At 27.3% G+C, this 18,261-nt stretch overlaps 9 protein-coding genes across 9 annotated transcripts; 3 read left to right on the forward strand and 6 right to left on the reverse strand.

The window, feature by feature from the left end:
• Positions 1–73: 73 nt before the first annotated feature.
• Positions 74–520, reverse strand: PNEG_00473 (hypothetical protein; the record flags this gene model as incomplete). Its single annotated transcript, XM_007874165.1, has 2 exons — positions 74–279; positions 328–520. The coding sequence occupies 2 exons, from the start codon at positions 518–520 to the stop codon at positions 74–76; spliced, it is 399 nt and encodes a 132-aa protein (XP_007872356.1).
• Positions 521–963: 443 nt separating this feature from the next.
• Positions 964–2,984, reverse strand: PNEG_00474 (hypothetical protein; the record flags this gene model as incomplete). The annotated part of the gene is made up of 4 exons (XM_007874166.1): positions 964–1,299; positions 1,345–1,809; positions 1,852–2,537; positions 2,582–2,984. 4 exons carry the CDS (start codon positions 2,982–2,984, stop codon positions 964–966), a joined length of 1,890 nt encoding a protein of 629 aa, XP_007872357.1.
• Positions 2,985–3,383: 399 nt separating this feature from the next.
• PNEG_00475 (hypothetical protein) lies at positions 3,384–4,328 on the reverse strand (the record flags this gene model as incomplete). The annotated part of the gene is made up of 5 exons (XM_007874168.1): positions 3,384–3,525; positions 3,577–3,713; positions 3,759–3,886; positions 3,980–4,228; positions 4,274–4,328. 5 exons carry the CDS (start codon positions 4,326–4,328, stop codon positions 3,384–3,386), a joined length of 711 nt encoding a protein of 236 aa, XP_007872359.1.
• A 169-nt stretch (positions 4,329–4,497) lies between these two features.
• On the reverse strand, positions 4,498–6,084 carry PNEG_00476 (hypothetical protein; the record flags this gene model as incomplete). The annotated part of the gene is made up of 9 exons (XM_007874169.1): positions 4,498–4,517; positions 4,567–4,964; positions 5,007–5,212; positions 5,262–5,536; positions 5,582–5,666; positions 5,712–5,744; positions 5,795–5,895; positions 5,945–5,957; positions 6,010–6,084. 9 exons carry the CDS (start codon positions 6,082–6,084, stop codon positions 4,498–4,500), a joined length of 1,206 nt encoding a protein of 401 aa, XP_007872360.1.
• Positions 6,085–6,349: 265 nt separating this feature from the next.
• Positions 6,350–8,954, reverse strand: PNEG_00477 (hypothetical protein; the record flags this gene model as incomplete). The annotated part of the gene is made up of 13 exons (XM_007874170.1): positions 6,350–6,615; positions 6,662–6,803; positions 6,843–7,097; positions 7,139–7,288; positions 7,333–7,479; positions 7,525–7,620; positions 7,666–7,994; positions 8,036–8,186; positions 8,231–8,408; positions 8,456–8,538; positions 8,582–8,627; positions 8,671–8,768; positions 8,817–8,954. 13 exons carry the CDS (start codon positions 8,952–8,954, stop codon positions 6,350–6,352), a joined length of 2,079 nt encoding a protein of 692 aa, XP_007872361.1.
• A 163-nt stretch (positions 8,955–9,117) lies between these two features.
• Positions 9,118–10,823, forward strand: PNEG_00478 (hypothetical protein; the record flags this gene model as incomplete). Its single annotated transcript, XM_007874172.2, has 10 exons — positions 9,118–9,197; positions 9,245–9,354; positions 9,401–9,561; positions 9,602–9,749; positions 9,794–9,902; positions 9,948–10,129; positions 10,182–10,324; positions 10,372–10,583; positions 10,625–10,728; positions 10,780–10,823. The coding sequence occupies 10 exons, from the start codon at positions 9,118–9,120 to the stop codon at positions 10,821–10,823; spliced, it is 1,293 nt and encodes a 430-aa protein (XP_007872363.1).
• Positions 10,824–10,829: 6 nt separating this feature from the next.
• PNEG_00479 (hypothetical protein) lies at positions 10,830–11,452 on the reverse strand (the record flags this gene model as incomplete). The annotated part of the gene is made up of 1 exon (XM_007874173.1): positions 10,830–11,452. The coding sequence occupies one exon, from the start codon at positions 11,450–11,452 to the stop codon at positions 11,072–11,074; it is 381 nt and encodes a 126-aa protein (XP_007872364.1). The 3' UTR covers positions 10,830–11,071.
• A 101-nt stretch (positions 11,453–11,553) lies between these two features.
• PNEG_00480 (hypothetical protein) lies at positions 11,554–13,992 on the forward strand (the record flags this gene model as incomplete). Its single annotated transcript, XM_007874174.1, has 7 exons — positions 11,554–11,674; positions 11,724–11,814; positions 11,858–11,972; positions 12,017–12,769; positions 12,811–12,899; positions 12,939–13,740; positions 13,786–13,992. The coding sequence occupies 7 exons, from the start codon at positions 11,554–11,556 to the stop codon at positions 13,990–13,992; spliced, it is 2,178 nt and encodes a 725-aa protein (XP_007872365.1).
• Positions 13,993–14,143: 151 nt separating this feature from the next.
• Positions 14,144–18,261, forward strand: PNEG_00481 (hypothetical protein). The gene is made up of 18 exons (XM_007874176.1): positions 14,144–14,272; positions 14,314–14,482; positions 14,525–14,678; positions 14,727–14,796; positions 14,841–14,994; positions 15,040–15,402; positions 15,455–15,619; positions 15,661–15,782; positions 15,828–16,035; positions 16,075–16,236; positions 16,280–16,381; positions 16,427–16,622; positions 16,667–16,809; positions 16,850–17,050; positions 17,094–17,244; positions 17,288–17,394; positions 17,446–17,801; positions 17,849–18,261. Exons 1-18 carry the CDS (start codon positions 14,226–14,228, stop codon positions 18,060–18,062), a joined length of 3,084 nt encoding a protein of 1,027 aa, XP_007872367.1. The 5' UTR covers positions 14,144–14,225; the 3' UTR covers positions 18,063–18,261.

Genomic DNA, 18,261 nt, shown 5'->3' on the forward strand with positions numbered 1-18,261 from the left:
TTCAATAAAAATGTATCTAGAATAGAAAGAATTAGATAGGAACAACGACAATGTTTGATAATTTCGCTATGAATTAATTATCTACAATGTTTCTTACTAAAACATAGGCTGTTCCCGGATGAATTTTTGTATAATAATTTGATAATGTTTCTAAAATATGAAATTCTCTCTTTGTATACCATTCAATGGCTTCTTTGTTTTCTGTCCATACATGTAAATAAATAGTTTCTATATTTAGTTTTTTTGCTTGTTCTAAAATATGATTTAAAAGTTTTTGTCCTTTTCAATTTAAGATAAAGAATATAATATAATTTAGCAATAAAATACCTATACCAAGTCCTCGATATGCTGCTAAAACTCCAAGCGTCATAAGATATAGTTTTTTATTTTCTAATTGACATCGAATACAACCAACACATATATCATTAAAATAAGCCAATTTAACCAGTTCTCCCATTTTTAAGCTTTCTTCATAGAACCTCTCGTCATAAGTGATTGGAAATATCACTTGATGAAGCATCCTAAAAACACCTAAATTATTTTCTGTTAAATCTACTGGTTTTTATCAAAAAAAAATGCTTCAAAAAAGAATATATATAAACCTAAGTCAATTCTTCTATAAAATATTAGAAAATTATTAAAAAAAATGTTTTTATTGCCTTTTTGTTGAATTTTCCATTTTCTCAAATTTATGATGTTAACTTGGCTACCGGTATGATAGAAAATATTAATATTAAGATTAATATATAACAGCCTTATAAGAACTAATACATAGAATACATTAAAATTACATAAGTCATAGAAACACATAGAACTCCATATCGGATGTATTAAGTTTTTTTTAAGGATAATGTTTTAAATTTTTTTGAAATGCATAATAAATGGAAGAGTTGAGATGGTATATAATACGATGTTATACAACGTTTATATTACCTCTAATATTGTTTGAAAAAATATGTAGTGTTATTTGGGATATTGTTTAATATAGTATTTTTCAGAGTTATGAAGAGTAGAGTCGGAACTTTGTGAAGAATATGTATAATATTTCTTTTGTGGATAAAGATATTGATCATAACCGAAAACTTTTCCAAATTTCTTATGTTTAAAGATTTTTTGTTTATAATTGTGAATTCTATCAGACAAGGTGTTTGTTTCAAAAGAATCATAATTAATATGATCTTTATAAGTAGCTAGAAGAAAAACAATAATAAAATTCCATAGAGTAAAAATGAATAAAGTCAATAAACCTATAGTAGATATCATTATAATTGTCATGCCTAATAATGCTCGTGATAATTCCTAAATATAGATCTAAGATAATATAAATAATAAATAGACAAATACCGATATATTAAAGGAAAATGTGATAATGATTCCTAAACATGATGTTTTAATTGCTCCAAGAAGTAATTCAAGAGTATAAGCTCTAATAGATTCGAAAGGAAATAATATTAATATGCTTAACAAATACAATAATTCGACTGCAGAAAGTGAAATTGTTTGTGCTTTAGATGGGAAGTTGAAAAGTCCTAAAAGAAATGCTTTACATAGGGAATAAATGAAAAAAACAAGATAAAAATGTTGTCTCTTAGAATTATATTCAACAATAAGCCATCCCCAGTATTTAGCAGTCATTTCTGAATCTAATTTTCTGAAATGACTGCGAAAGAAATGCAACGAGCTTAGAATTAATATTGGTACCACAAATACGAGTAGTGAAAGTGTAGAGAGTATTTTAGGCTGATAAGTATCATGTAGTGCTAGTTGATAAATAGAAATAAATGATATTCCAAAAATATTGATAACAAGCTAGAAAAGTAAGTACATTTTTATAGTATTTATGAAATTAACCAATCTTAAAATTGACCAAAGATTAAAATTTATCCAGTTTCTTCGAATAAAAATTTCATTTCGTCTAATAATCCTTGTAATAAGACATGCAATTGTAGAAATGACAAGAAACCCTAAAACGGCTGAAACAAAACAAGTAATTGATGTTATAAACGCATTAGTGTTAGCTATTTTTAAATAATTAAGTTGTCCTTGAATACCTTGATAAGAGTTTGATAATACAAATTTATTGTTATTTTGTTTTTCTTTAACATTTCCTAAAGTGAGATGTATATGCTTTTCTGAAAATTTATTAAAGAGATATATAAGTTCTTGAAAAAATTTAATAAGACCAAGAGAAAATGAAAAATTGGAAGCCCATGCTATTAAAGAAGTTGGATATATTACATTTTCCATTGTGATGCTCGCTAGAAATTGAAAATAGCTCCAAAATGCTAATAGTCCAGGAATAGAATGAGAAGCTGCTAGTAAAGCATATGAAAAGCTAGATTGTGAAGAAAATGCCATAAAAGAAATGAAAGCAGATAGTCCGAAAAATCCAAGACATATCCACGTTATAATATTATTGCGAAATGATTGCTTATTTACAATACTTGTTTTTAAACAACCTATTTCTTCCCCTGTCACTGTCGAATGAAAGTAGAAATACACTTTTCCTTCAAAATCTGGAATATTGAAAAAAAACTCTAGTGCCTTTAATCATTTTAAGTAAAGTTAATCAGATTAAAACCTGAAACATTTGTTTTTTCAGCTGAAAGAGGTAATACTCCTTTGGTTAAAAAATATGGTGTTGAAGATATAGAACATAGTCCCGGAATTTTAATAACACATGGGTCATAAGTTTGATTTATATGTATTTTTTCATGCACTGTAAACAAAAATGTTACTGTTTTTTTAAGCTTAACTTTTGGATAAAAATTAAGTATACTCATTATCTTATCATTTACAGAACTTTTCCCTGACATTTCGAATTCCATTAATCGTTCTCTATGATGATATTTTCCTGAAAAATATGAAATTTCAATTAATGAATGATCTGAACATGATTCATAGTTTTTTGAATAAAAAATATTATCGACCAATGCAATATGATTCTGAAATGCAAAAACTGATGAAATACATAGTAGTAACATAAAAAAGATCTTTGTAAGCATCTTTTTTTTTTCTTTAACCAAAAAATATTCTAATACACCAAACAGCCAGATTTTAATCAATAAATGTCCTTGATTCACCGTTCAAATTATAAAAAAGATAAGAGATCTGTTTGTTGCACAGATTGTCTATTCACTTATTGAAAAAATGCCTTTTCTAAGGCTATTTTCTTCTTATTTTACAGTATTTTACTTAATGTTTTTTGTAGGTTCACGTCGATTATCAAGAAATAATCAACAAATATTTATCTCAGCTTATAAGAAAAAATATTGAATAAATATATGAAATATTGATTAAATATTAAGAAAGAAATAAGTAAAAATAAATAGATATGAAATCAATGAATTTTTATGTATAATTAAGATGATAATATAATGTAATTATTTTAAGAAATGATGAATAGTAATAAGATTATTGTCAAATATTTTTTTTTCGAGTTCTATTTCTCTATCTCCTTTTGAATTTATAATGATAGTTTTCTCAATATTTGTATCCCCATACTTAATATTTATAGTATATTTTCTATGAAAAAATAATTAATGGGATTAATTTTAAAATACTAGATAATTTTACTGATTTTTTATTTGTACCAATGTAGCAGAAGGATCACATAATATTGTAAAGTCTGAAAAGATAGTTTCTAATTCACGAATATGAGACGAACGGATTGTATGATAAAGAAGTTGTTTGCGTATTAAAGCAAGAAATATCTAGAAAATATATCATTATTAACTTTTAATAAATATATAATTTACGTTGATATCCTTATTTAACCATTTCTTTACAAGTAAATCAATATTAATAAAGTTAGGTATGGTATGTTTATATAACGATAATATAGTATTTACGCGAAAGATTAAATAGTGAGGCTCTAGAAATACACCTAAAGATATCTTAGATATGCCAAGATTTAAGTTTAAAATAAAACCTATAATTATTTATGTTATGATTCATTATTTATCTTTATAAAAATTACCTTTATGAAAAATATCAATTCTAGCTCCTATGAGTTTATATAACAACTTTTTTTTTAAATGGAAATATTTTTCTGGGTTAGATGGGATGAAGAATGTAATTCCTGACAATCTGTATATTTTTTCAATATTCCATTGACTTTCGATCGGCTTTAAATCTTGAGGTGCCTTTGCAGAAGTATATTCATGAACAGGGCGCTCTTCAAGCATCTTTAATAATAGATCATTCCTCTTTGATTTGAGCTTTTTCACTATTTATTATATTAAATATATTTTTAAAAAAAATAGGATTTTACACTCTTCGTGAAGTGAGGAAATATCTGTTTGATATTGTGCAAGTATTGATGTCATTTTCAAAAGAAAAAAAAAGTATAGCACACTTGTTTGATATATTTCTAAGTTTAATGAGCTGTTATTGAGTTTTATAAAGTCATTCTTAAAAAAAAAAATTAATATTTGTTATTGATCCCGATGGAGAAAATGTCAAGTATATATAGAGAGGAAAAAATATACATATGGACTATAATTGTACATGAATTCCTTGTATGATTCTTAGTTATGAATTTAAATTTTTTAAAAGTAATGATACCTTTTGTGGGTAGAGACATTTCTTGTATATTAATACCCATTTGTGCAGCTTGTTGTTGAATAATTTCATTAATTTGATGAATAGGCATTCCAGATTGTTTAAGTTGCATTGTTCGAATCTGAAGCATTGTCTTTTGTGCTCTTAGCATATTTTGTTGTTCTTTTGTGTATATATTTGTAGGTTGCACTTTTAACATAGGTTTAATTGAAGCAGGATTAGCAACAGATGATACTACAGTATTTCTTTGATGTAATTTTTGCATAGATGGATCATTGTTAAGAACGTTAGGGACAGAAATCTGAGGATTTTGTCTTTGATAAATCCGAGAAAAGTTAAAATTGCGATAAGTTCGTGATCTTTTATTGCGAAATTTTTCAATAAAAGCAAGGCGTGTAAAGCTAAAATTATAGTAAATTGGAAAATAATATTGTATGATATACCTAGGTTGAAAGCTTTTTCCTTGTTTTTCATCCATAATTAACATAAGTTGTTCTTCTGCTTTTTTCATTTCATCGATTTTTTCAGCAGGGCTTTGTTTTCTTTTTTTCATAATTGGAGGTACAAGTTCACATAATTCCGAAAATATTCTCCTCATAACCATAGGATTTGTTGCCGGTTGTAGGTAAAGAACAGGTGTAGTTGCTATCTAGTGATATTTTAATAAAAAATAATAAATAAAAACTTGAATTATTTACCAATATTTGTGACTCAAATTCTATGGCCATTTCATCGTTGAATTTTCCGCCGGTTGATTCACTAAAAAGGCACATTTCTGCCCATATTGTTTCTGATGATGGTTTTAAGACTGTATAATAAACTTTTTCTGTAACATTTATTGTCGAAAAGCTCCTAGGAGGTGATTTTGAAGGAATCACATGTTCATTCACGACTTTTGTATCTTTGTTTTCATTGGAATGTGAATTCTCGTTTGTACTTTGTCTATGATCCCGTATTTGCACAATTAAACAGCCTTTTAATTCATTAAAATAATTTTTATATTTAATATTAAAGTTGCCTTCATAAAAACGAGTTCTGGTATCTCTAAAAATCTCAACACAGTCTGGAGGGATCGTTTCCATCCTAATATATTCCAAAATTATCTTTCTATAATTAAAATTCTTAATTTATTTTCTTTAATTTTATACTTTCATAGGACTATTATATAGAAACACCCCGTCCTTTTTATGTTAAAAACAATCATATATATTCATAAAGATCTTTTATTTGCCTGTTGTTCAAATCTAAAATGTGTAGGATACATATGAAGAATTAATGATGGTGATTCATCTTTATATCGTTCTAAAAGTTCATCTGATGTCTTAACAAGTGCTATTATTTATATTAATCTCCTAAAAATGTTCTTTTTTTTCATTTTTACGTAAAAATTTGTCCTAAAAATACATTAATTTTTCTTGTCTTTTCTTTTGGTTTATATATATATACTTGTGTTTCTTTTTTGACTTCTTTTTGGATCTGATCAACCCTAAAACCAACTTTTTCATTGACTTTTCCTGCCATTGAAATATATTAATTCTCTTCAATTTTCTTAATTTCTTTTAAATATTTAAAATCTGTTTTTTAAGTTTTATAGTACTGAATGATTATTGTAGATCGACTTAGAAAAAAATTGATAATAGATATAAGAAATATAAAAAAAAAAAAAAGATATTTTTAATCTTATTGGCAATGATTATAAGATATGTTTTTTTTCTTTTTAAAGATTTAATTTTTTATAAATATTAAGAGTTGAGTCTTTTTATATTACATATTTTTATATCTATCTTTAAGAATCTGAAAATGGAGTAATAGTTGCAATTGCACCACCAAGAACATGTGAAACTCTACTTCGTAAAGGTTCATATGTGCATTCTACATTGAATGTTTCTAAATTAATTTTTGCGATATGATTATCAATATGAATTTCGAAAATATCGTTACTAATAACAAGAGCCTGGCCAAATTGAGATTTTAGAAACATTTCTATCCTATTTTTTTTTTCTTTGTAATCAAAATTGGAGTGTAAGCAGTGATTATTGGAATCTGAAGTTGCTATAATTTATATTATTATTTTTTTTATATAATATTGGAAAGTTACTTTTTATAGAAGAAGGATTGCTTTCTGCTGAAAGAATAATTGCAAGAACAGTATCAGCAATTGTATCGTTTAGTGCATTTCCTATCCATTCTAATGAAAGGATGTTTTTTTGAAGACATTTTATTGATATTATGTTCATAATCTAATATATTAGAAATAGATAGATAAGGGAAAAAATTACCTTAAATACTCTATTATTATTATCATCTATTTCCTCTTCGATTGTTCCAAACATTTGTTCAAGATGATAATGTAAAACATCAATATTTGCGTGAAAAGAAAGGGTTTGACGTTGCATAATAATGCTTGTTGTAAGTCCGCCAAATTCTTTTAAATCTTCTGATGACATAATATTTATTTGAAAGTCTTTTTGAACCATTATTCCACTAATAACACGATTGTTTTCTGGAGGAGTTTCTGCAATATGGCCTATTGTCTAAAATATATAAGAATATAGATATAAATGCTTTGTGATACTCTTGCTATTTTATCTCCTTTAAATGTGAGTTTTAATGTTTCGCAGTTTTTGGGGTTATAGACATGAACTTCATTTTTTCTATGAGAATATTTGCTTAATAATGCACTTTTTAGTCGACCCATATTGTTTTGTTCTCCATGTACCAAAATCTAATTTTTTATTAAAAAATAACACAATGAAAGTCAAAATTTACAATATGATTTGCGTTTACAAGGTCGATAAATTGACTATTTTGTATATAATCGACATGAGCTTCAAAAGATATTTCTTCGACTGTCATTCTCCTAGGGATTTTTTGGCCAGTAAGTGAAATAATTTCTGAAGGTTCATTTAGTATATGCTAAAATTGTTAATATAATTAACATTTTATAGTTTTTATGCATACTTTTGCCATAGTTCCTTCTACACAGTATCCTGCGATAATTAAACCATTTTTTGGGTCGGGACACCATTTTTCTAGAAGTGTTCTAGAAACACCATTCTATCCAATGTGTTATGATTAACTAAACCCATTTTAAGTTCATACCTGTAACATCCCAGGAGATGCGAGCATAACACAGGGTCCAATATCTTCAAACCGGTCTAATGATTTTAGACTGCTAATATATCTAAATATAAAAGGATTCCTTTCTTCAAATGCTTTTCTAATTTTATTGTTCATTGTGTTAATATATGTCTGATACACTGTCATGCATTTTTTAGCTAAACTACACGCATAATAAACAGGAATAGAATGAAGTTCAGGATGATTATGCCAATATTCATCGATAATTAACATCAATTCTTGAGTTCTTCCAAGTGCAAATACCGGTATCAAAACTCTTCCTCCTCTACGAATAATCGAATGGATTATATCTAAATCGATCAGTTTTTGATATTTAAAATAATATATATACTGGTTAATCGTGATTCTTTTTCAGATACTGGCTGATGAGATGCAGTTCCATATGTTGATTCTGTTATTAATATATCAGGCTGTATTGGAGGAAGTTCCGCTGGTATAAGATGTCTATCTTCTTCCCTTGAATAGTCACCTGTAAAAAGTATCTATTATTATTAGTAAATATTATAACTATCCTTCAAATACCTACTTTAATGCCTGCTATTTCTATAAAAAACATTGCTGCACCAAGTACATGTCCTGCATGATATGGTGTGAATTTAACCCCATTCACATCAATTGTTGAATGATAATCAACTACTTCTATCTTCTCAAATGATTTTATTAAATCTTTTTCCTCATATAAATGCTCTTCCGATGTTGTATTACTAATTTTATCAATTATTTCACTCTTTTTTTTACTAATATAATCTACCTAACTCTCAAAAAATCCGTAAGTAACCATTTATAAATAGCTTTTGTAGGATGCGTCATAAATACTCTTCCTTTGAAATTTGTCTTCATACTTAGTAATGTTTCACATCATTATTAGCATTTATACTTTGGTTATTACATATGGAAGTGATGCAATATGATCCACATGAAAACTACAACCATCAGATCGTCTAAAAAATAATATATTCTCCTAACTGGCTAATAAGTAGAATATCCACCGTGCTAAGATCAATTTCATCGTAAAATGGAAGTGCTGAAAGCCCATTATATGCAGGATGAACGCCTGCATCAAGCTAAACAATAAATTAACCTTTTTTCTCCAAATTTTCGAAATAATCCACCATAATTGTTTTTCCCCTAAACTGTATTATATGGCATGAGCGTCCTACTTCATTTCCTGCTCCTAAATTTGTAAATTCAAAAATAGAAGCTGAATCCATGAAAATTCCGTCTTTTTCTCCCGTTCTTTTTAGAGACATCTTTCTTAATTCACCAATTATTCTTTTTTTTTAAGAAATTTACGGTTTTTCTGCTTATTTCCCTCTAAAAATCCTTTAATCTCTTTTTTTATGATTCTTTCATTTCTCTGTCGTTAAGGTTGCTGCTTTTTTTTTCGATACGGTGCTTAAGTTGATTACACTTATGACGACTCAGATAAAAAGTCGCCAAACAACAGGTCCATGTGGGTTTCAGGCAATTATTCTTGCAGGATTTGGCACAGGGTAAGTAGTATATTGTTTTTTTTGGAGTTTTTTCTTTTTTTTTACAGTTTATATCCATTAACTGAAGCCAATAATCTTCCTAAGGCATTGTTGCCAATTGCAAATAAACCAATGATCTGGTATGTCTTAAAGTGGTGCGAGGAAGCAGGATTTTTAAGTATATATTTGTGGATAAGGTTATTTTTGTTTTGAAAAAGAAATAGGTATAATGGTTATTTGCCAAACTCAAGTGGAATCATGTCTTTCGTCATATTTGAAAAATGTTTATGATGGATATATTAGGATCCAGGTTTATGCTTTGAGTGGTGTAGATGATGTTTTGGGAACGGCAGATCTTATAAGAAAAGTCCATGATAAGATAAAAGTATGATGAGATGAATTGAATGATTTTAATATATATATAGAATGATTTTATTATATTGAGTTGTGATTTAATAATGAATCTTCCTCCACATGAAATTCTGGACTTTCATAGAATTCATACACCTACAGTTACATTTTTATTGTATGATATTTCAAAGGATGGAAGCTTTCTTATATCTAAAGATTCAGGTATCTTTTTCAATTTAATAGATTTATAGAATAAAAAAAAGTAGATCGGAAAATGTTTTTTGGTATCAATAAGCCAGATAATTCATTGGTTTTTGTAAAATCAGCGAGTGAAATGAATGAAGAATTTATTGTTAGAATGTCTATGCTTTGGAAGTAAATAATTTTTTTTCAAAAAAATTATCAATTTAACTCTTAGAGATATCCACGAATTTATGTTACGAGTACGTTGAGAGATTCTCATCTTTATATTTTTAAACGATGGGTATTGGATCTTATTGTTCAAAATGAGCGTATATCTTCTATACAAGAAGATTTAATTCCATTGCTCGTTAAATTCCAGTATCAATCTCTTTTATTGAAACGATATAACATTAAAGAACGTATGAAAATAATAGAGAAAACGTTTTAGATATATTTATTTATCTTATTTAGTTTCTTCACGTAGTTATGGATATAATCTTGTATCTGATACTTTGGATGAGAAGCCTGTTAGAGTAATTTCATATTTGCTTCCTGAAAATCGATATTGCTTGCGTTCAAATACGATTCAGGCATATACAGATCTTAACAGAAATGTTTTTTTCTTTTTAGAAAAAGAAATATGATATTAATATGTTTATAGTTATCAAAAATATCTATAGAACCTCGAGTATGTATAACTGCAAAAATGGCCCAAAAAGTCATTATTGGGGCGGATTCTTTAGTTGGAGAAAATACGAAAATTGATGAGCGATGTAATGTAAAAAAAAGTGTTATTGGCCCCAATTGTATTTTAGGAAAGTCCGTGACTGTGGTTAATAGTATTATTATGAATAATGTTAAGATTGAAGATGGGTTAGTATTTTTTTTTTTGGTTTTTTATTAAAGTTTTCTAGTGTAAGGTTAGATGGGTGCATAGTTTGTGTTAATAGTGTTATTGGTTCAAAAAGTAAACTAAAAAATTGTTGCATAAGTGGAGGTTATGAAGTTCCTTCTGGAAGTGAGTAATATTTCATCAGGTATGCTTGGTTTATAGCTGAAATATTTATAGCATGTGCTAGAAGCGATAATTTAATCGTTTTTGATGGTATATAAATTAATAATATATTTCTATTCATTTATCGTTAATCTTTCCTTTTCATAAATTTATTGAACATTATTACATATATACAATTCTTGAAAAATAGGTGCTGAAACAGTGAGATTATACATTTCAATCTCTAATAAATGATTTATTATATTTAGCAACTATATATTCTTTTTCAAAAGCATTGCTGTTACAATGAGAAATGTTTTTTTCTATTAATCATCAAATAATTCAATAAAATATGCCACTTTTTAAATTAATCTTCATCATTTCTCCTTGGTTTGACTAGGCCCTCATTCATTTTATAATAAACAATTGTGCTATCTGAGCTTACAATTCCTAGTAATAAAGGTTCATCCTCATTACGTATATTTCGAAATTCTTGATATAATTTATTTAATTTTTCTATAGAAACATTTTCCTTATATGAACATGGATAAACATATAAAGTTTTGTGGTTTTGAGGTGAGATTCCTTCAATAATTGAGCGATTAGATGGTAAACAATGAATTTTTAACTTTAACCAGAATTGAGATAAAAGTAGGTCTGTATATACAGAATAAAGAAGGCCGTATGTTTCCAAAAATGAGTATTTTGTTAATTCTTTTGGAGGGAATGTTAAAATATGTTGTTCCATTTAATTTTTAAAATTTTATAAGCTGGGCTGTAATCTACGGATATTAAAGGCTTATTAGGCAAAAAATATCTATGAAATAACTAAAAAATATAATATTTTAAATGAATAAAGAAGATATTCTTAATAAAAACCGTAAGGAAAACTCGGAAGATGTGGTATCAGTTAAAAAAAGAGTAAAAAATCCTGATTTACGGATGATTATGGTTGAATCAGATTCTCCGGGTTTGTATTGAGTAAAAGCAGAAAAATGACTAAGAATTGGATTAAATAGCAATTAGAGAAGGTTGTATTGATGTTAAGTCACTTGTGAATTCAAGAAAGTTTGAAATTCGATCACTTTTTGAGGCAATGAGATGTTCACGGTGGTTAATGAAAGATATGTTTCTTAAATGTTGATATTTCTAGTCAGTTATCAGCACAAAGAGCTTTTCAAAGTTTGCCTAGGTTTTTAAGAAGAAGATCAGCATCTCATGATTTTAAAAGAGTTCCAAAATATTTACGTATTAGAGCAAAAAATGAAGTATAGCATTTTTTTTGGGAATTTTTTGCTCTAATATTTGTAAGATGAAGAATAAAAACACATTAAAAAAGAAGGGTATTAAGGGGAAAAAAAGGATGCGTCTTTTAACGGTTCATAAATTGAAAAAATTTGGAGTTAGAAATGTTTCAGTATCTGAAGAGTCAAAAGATGAATTAGATGAAAGTAAAGATGATTTTTTAAAGGTAAAAAAGGTGAAGGGAAAATTTTATAAAAGACAAAAAGATAAAACATGGCTTCCAACACATTTATGGCATGTTAAACGTGCTAAAATGTTGACAAAATGGTCTTATTCTATAGCAAAAACGCCTACTGAAAAATCATATCGTCCAACACATAAGTTTGCTAATACAAGTGGTGCTGTAGCATTTGATACAAGTTATTTTTGTACAATATGTTTATGGGGTGAAATTGAGAATTTAAAACGTGTTTTACAACAGTTTACAGCAAGTGATTCTGGAGTTACCAGAGGAAGATATACAAGGGGCACTCGATTCTGTCAAACTATGATATATCAAAAAGATTCTAACTTTCTTTCCCTTATTTGTCCTGCTATTTTTTTATGGCAAAAGATCGGAGACTCTCAATGTGTGATGATTAGGTTTCATCCAGTAGCTTTTAAACAAGTATATATTCAGATGAAAGAAGCTTCATATTTGGAGAATGTTAAGGTTGAAGATTGCAGGTTTGATATTGGTGGTATAGATATTCATGGACCTGCGTCAACGTTGGCTTTGCAATGTTTGTTTGATGTTAAAATGTCAGATACAACATCTCAAGTATGCATTGTGCTTATTTTAAAAATTATTGAATTTTCTAGATTTGGTCAGAAATAAAATATGTATCACAAATTAAATCACTTCCTATAGGTATAGTTATTCCTCTTGATATTAGAGATCCTCGATTAACGTATGTTTTCTTATATATTTTGATTTGTCTAATAAATAGGTTTCCTCCTAGGATTATAAATGAAGATAAAGGTTTTTCTAGTGTATTGATTAAATCTTGGAAAGATGATTTAATACCTTCTTCTCGATTATTTGACACTGAAGCTCGCATGAGATGTCAAAGAAATCAGCTTTCTCAACAACGTATAAATCACCTTCGTTCTGAATCTTCTGAATCTTCTGTGCCTTATGATATACCTATTTTGCTTTTTCGTTGTGAAATTTGTTGGACAGTACTTGCACCATGGAATTGGATAACGCATCTTTGGCACTCTTTAATGCATATTCCGAGGGTTCGTTTCGGTGGAATGCAGGAAAAGCATCAATTAGAGTTTGAAGAAGGAATTCCTTATTTTCCATCAGATTATCATGGAACATTAGCTGGTGATGAAAATGAAAAAATTGAAGCTGAATATAGAGAATTTGAATGGAAGAAAAGGCCTCCTGCAAAAAGAATATCATGGTCTTCTGTAGTTACAAAGGATGGGAAAGGTGAACTTGGAAATCCATTCATTTGTGATTGGAGTTATTTATTTTTAAATTTTTGCAAAAATAATTCTGATAATCCTGAAAATGAACATAAATTGTTGCATATGGATCTACATTTAATTTCTGGCGTTGATGTAAAATCTAAATTTGATACAAGTCTATATAAATCTATGAAATTGGTTTTTATTGTCAAGATTACTATGTTACGAAGGGGTTGTCCTGATTCTTGTGCTAGAGTTTATTCTATTCCTGTTGAAGAAAAGGAAATTTGGAATCGTTTTTTGAAAGAAATAGTACCGTATGGTGATGAAAATGTATTATTATTATTATTATACTTTACATTAATATTTTATCTTTAGTATCCTCTCTGTCCATCATCTGATAATCTTCTTGGTTTTGTAACATCTGGTAATTTTAACTTAAAAAGAGGGAAAATGACTGCTATTGGGTGTTTTGCGTTACATAAAATATCAAAAACCTTACTTGATGATAAAGAAAAATACTGTATAATAAGAAACGTCGGTTCTAGTACTGTCAATATTGCTAAATGGGAATTTGTTGATTAAAAATATTTTTTATATATTTTAAAGCTTTGTTAATTCTACTAATATTTAATTGGAACTTTGTTTTTATAAATATATATATTATCTCAATATATGATCGATTTTATAAACTTTATTAAAATTTTATAATTTTCTTATTAAAAACTATAGATAATTTGATTTAGAAACCTATTAAAATCTATGATATTTCTGTCAAATATTGTTGTGTTTATGAATTTTAATTCAATTTTTTAAATATGGTTAAGCGACAAAAAATTCAATGTATGAATACGTCTGATCAGAGGTTTTTTAAGCTATATATAAATTGCCTTCCTGATTTTATAGTGGATTTCTGAAAGGATCTATTGTTCGTTTACGTTTAGAAAATTTTGTAACTTATGATTTAATTGAGTTTTATCCGGGACCTAATCTTAATATGATCATTGGACCTAATGGGAGCGGTAAAAGTACTTTTGTTTGCGCTATTTGTATGGGACTTGGATGGAATACGAGTGTATATTTATTTTTGTTTTAAAATCCTATTGAATATATGTAGTTTCTTGGGCGTGCAAAAGATGTTAATGAATATATTAAATTTGGATCCGAAATGGCACATATTGAGATTGAATTAAAAGGATCTGATGATGAGCCAAATACTATTGTTTCTAGGGTAATTCATATTGATAATACGAGTACATGGGAATTGAATGGTAAATTAATAAAATAAAAGATAATTTATCTGTTAAATGATAGATAAGGTGTATCATCAAGCCTTAAATATGTTAGAGAGAAGATGAATGAGCTTAATATACAAGTTGATAATTTATGGTGATAAAAATGTTTATAAGAGTGTTATTTGTTGATATTTTTAGTCATTTTCTTCCACAAGATAAAGTTTGTGAATTTGCGCAATTGACACCAGAAAAGTTGCTTAGAGAAACAGAAAGGGCAGTTGGTGATACAGAGATGTTACTTCAGCATGAAAAATTGATTAGCTTAAGGGCTTCTCAAAAAAATGATTTAAGTGTTTGTAAAATATTTGTTAATGCTTTATGGAATTAAAATTGATAGGCAAAAATTATGGATCAATCTCAATTAGAGAACTTGAATGAAAGGCAGGCTATCGCTCGTCGTGATGTAGAGCGTTTTCATGAAAGAGAGGTTATTTTAAAAACAATTGAAATTCTGAAATTTAAAATTCCTTTTGTACAATACTCTCAGGCTAGAAAAGCATTTTATGATTTTAAAGGTTTAAGGAATGAAAAAAAGACTGAATTGGATAAAATTCTTAAGGAATATGATCCTTTTTTCCGAAAAAAAACGCAAATAGAGGCTACAGTGAATCAATATGTAGCAGAAAATAATGAAATAAGGAATTCTTTAAATTATCAAAAAAGTGCGTTAGATTCTTTGATTTTGTCTTTTGAGGAATATGTAATATATGTGATTTATTTATACATATATTAAAAAATTAATTGTAATTTAGGATAATTCTATCAAAGAGATTTGTAGTGAAATTAGAGCTGAGAAAAGAAAAGAAAAAGAGCGGGATCAGAAAATTAAAGAACTTAAAGAAACAATTGCTTATATGGAGTCTCGTATTAGTGACAAGCCTTCGGAAAATTATATGGATGATATTTTAGATAAATTGGTAAAATAGATTTTTAGACTTAAAGCAAGCTTATCTTCTAGAATGAAGTTAATGGTCATTTAAAAATGGTTAGAAAAGAGCTACAGGATTTGAATATAATTATTGGAGAGCATATGAATCGAGTTAAAGAATCTAAAGTTGCTTTGAAACAAGTTCAAAATAAGTATATATTATTAAGCATACTAATAAGATTTTCTTATAATTTTAGGTTAGATGATCTTGATAATGTTAGAGAACAAAGGCTTCAATGGTTAAAACAGAATGATCGTGATGTTTTTGATGCTGTAATTTGGCTATCTAATAATAGAAATAAGTTTAAAGATCATGTTTATGAACCTGTCTATTTGGAAATTAGTGTTAGAGATCTTAAGTATGCTGATTTTTTAGAAGCTTGTTTCCAAAAAAATACTTATATGGTAAATATGTTTGAATTTTAAAAATTATATTAATAAAAGGCATTTACTTTTTTAAATAGGGATGATTATTTATTATTTAATCGTATATTAGTTGATTCAAAAGAAGGATGTGGTCGTGAGTTAAGATTACATACTGCAGAGTTTTCTAATACAAGTTCGCCAAGTTTGGATATGCAAAAACAACCATATATTTCTAGCGAAGTAATTAGTAGTAATGTTATTAAATTTTGTTTTACAATAATAGCTTAAACAAAATTTTGGTATGGATGGCTACCTTTTAGACTTTTTGGATGGGCCTTCTCCTGTATTAAATACCCTATGTCATATTGCTAATATTCACAGAATTGTAAGTTATTTATATTGCTGTAAAACTTTCATTTATTATTTTTAGCCTGTTAGCATTAATGAAATAAGTGATGAGTGCTACAGAAAGCTCTCCCGATGTGTTAATTCAGTAAATCAATTGATATTTCCTGTTTTTATATCAGGAAAAACTCATTATACTATGAGGAAGTCAAAGTATGGTAGGAAAGATGTTTCTACTGTTACTAAGTTGGTAACAAAAGCGCAAAGATTTAAGACGACAGGTCTGATCTATTTATTTTTAAAATTTTTTTAAATAATTTTACAGTAAATGCTGAGACAAAAAAAATATTGCAACAACAGATAATAGATTTAGAGTTAGTTATTAAAAAAGATGAAGATTCAATTCAAGAATTAAGAAAAACTGAAGAGAGTATAAAAATTAGATTTAATGATGAGATAAATAGAAAAGTATCAATTTACAGGGTTTTTATAATATTAATTTATTTAGAATAATTTACTAAAAAAAAAAGAGGATATGGAAAAAGAAATTAAAGAATGGGATCGTCAAGTTATTAGACTTGAGAAAACTAAAGAAACATTATATTCTTTGGAATCTTTTCCTAATCAATATGCTGATAATATTAAAAAATTAAAAGAGAAAATGGATGAAATAGTAGGACAACATTCAGTTTCTGCAATTAAGCTTAAGGCAAATATATTTCATAATTTACTATTTCAATTGATGTTATTAGGATTTAATATTGGATGCTTTTCAGACGACAAAAGATATGGTATGTGCAAGCATTCGTGAAATCCAAGCAAATGCAAACTATGTTGATGTTCTTGAAAAAAATAGTGAAATAGTTACAAAAATAGATGATATTAAGAAATCCTATGAAGAGTGTATATTTTAAAATTAATATATGGTTATGTTGATTTTTTTTAGTAAAACAAACAACTCAAAATTTAAAAATTATTGCTGCTGATAAATTAGAAATAGCACAAAAAAATCTTGAAAAGGTGGATGAAGAGACACGAAAGGAAATAGAAAATGTAAGTACATATATATGTATATATTATTTATGATATGTATTTAATTTATAGCAAATGGAACAAGATATGACTGAAGAATCACTTAATGAACAGATAAATTTCGAGAAAATGAAACTTGAATTTATATATCAGACAAATCCTAATGTTATTTCACAATTTGAAAAAAGAGAACATGATATTAAACTCCTTAACGAAAGAATTAAGGAATATGAATCACGATTACAAAAAGTAGAATCAGATATAAATGATTTGAGAAGAATATGGGAACCAAGACTAGATAATATAATTTCTAAGATCAATTGTAGTTTTTCTGAAGCATTTGAATATATAGGATGTGTTGGAGAAGTTCGTATTGGTAAAAGTGATGAATTTGATAAATGGCGTATTGAAATTTTAGTGAAATTTAGGTATAATTGTTATAAATAAAATACTATTATGCTCTAATTGATATTAGAGACAACGAAAATCTCCAATTGTTGACGGCTCAAAGGCAATCAGGAGGAGAAAGATCAGTCTCAACTATTTTTTATTTAATTGCTATGCAAAGTATATCTAAGGTGCCATTTCGAGTAGTTGATGAGATTAATCAAGGTATGGATCAAAAAAACGAAAGATTGGTCCATGCAAAGTTAGTAGATGCTATGAGTAAAAAAAATACTTCACAGTAAATTTAATATATAAAAAAATATTAATTGATTGATAATAAAAGGTGTTTTTTAATTACTCCGAAATTATTATCATCTTTGCAGTATAGTAATAATATGAGAATATTATGTATTTGTAATGGTGATTGGATTGTACAAGAGAGCAGTTCTGATATGCAAAAATATGTCGAATTAATTAGAAATATAAAGTTAGCTAAAGAGA

The sequence above is a fragment of the Pneumocystis murina genome (assembly GCF_000349005.2).
Source record: "Pneumocystis murina B123 chromosome Unknown supercont1.1, whole genome shotgun sequence".
NCBI classification, from domain to species: domain Eukaryota; kingdom Fungi; phylum Ascomycota; class Pneumocystomycetes; order Pneumocystales; family Pneumocystaceae; genus Pneumocystis; species Pneumocystis murina.

Excerpts from the sequence above, each read along its gene's own strand:
- PNEG_00481 (XM_007874176.1), top strand. The coding sequence starts at position 14,226 with ATGGTTAAGCGACAAAAAATTCAATGTATGAATACGTCTGATCAGAG. Across the intron at positions 14,679-14,726 it reads GAGTACATGGGAATTGAATG|GTGTATCATCAAGCCTTAAA; the intron begins GTAAATTAATAA and ends ATGATAGATAAG. Across the intron at positions 14,797-14,840 it reads ATACAAGTTGATAATTTATG|TCATTTTCTTCCACAAGATA; the intron begins GTGATAAAAATG and ends TGATATTTTTAG.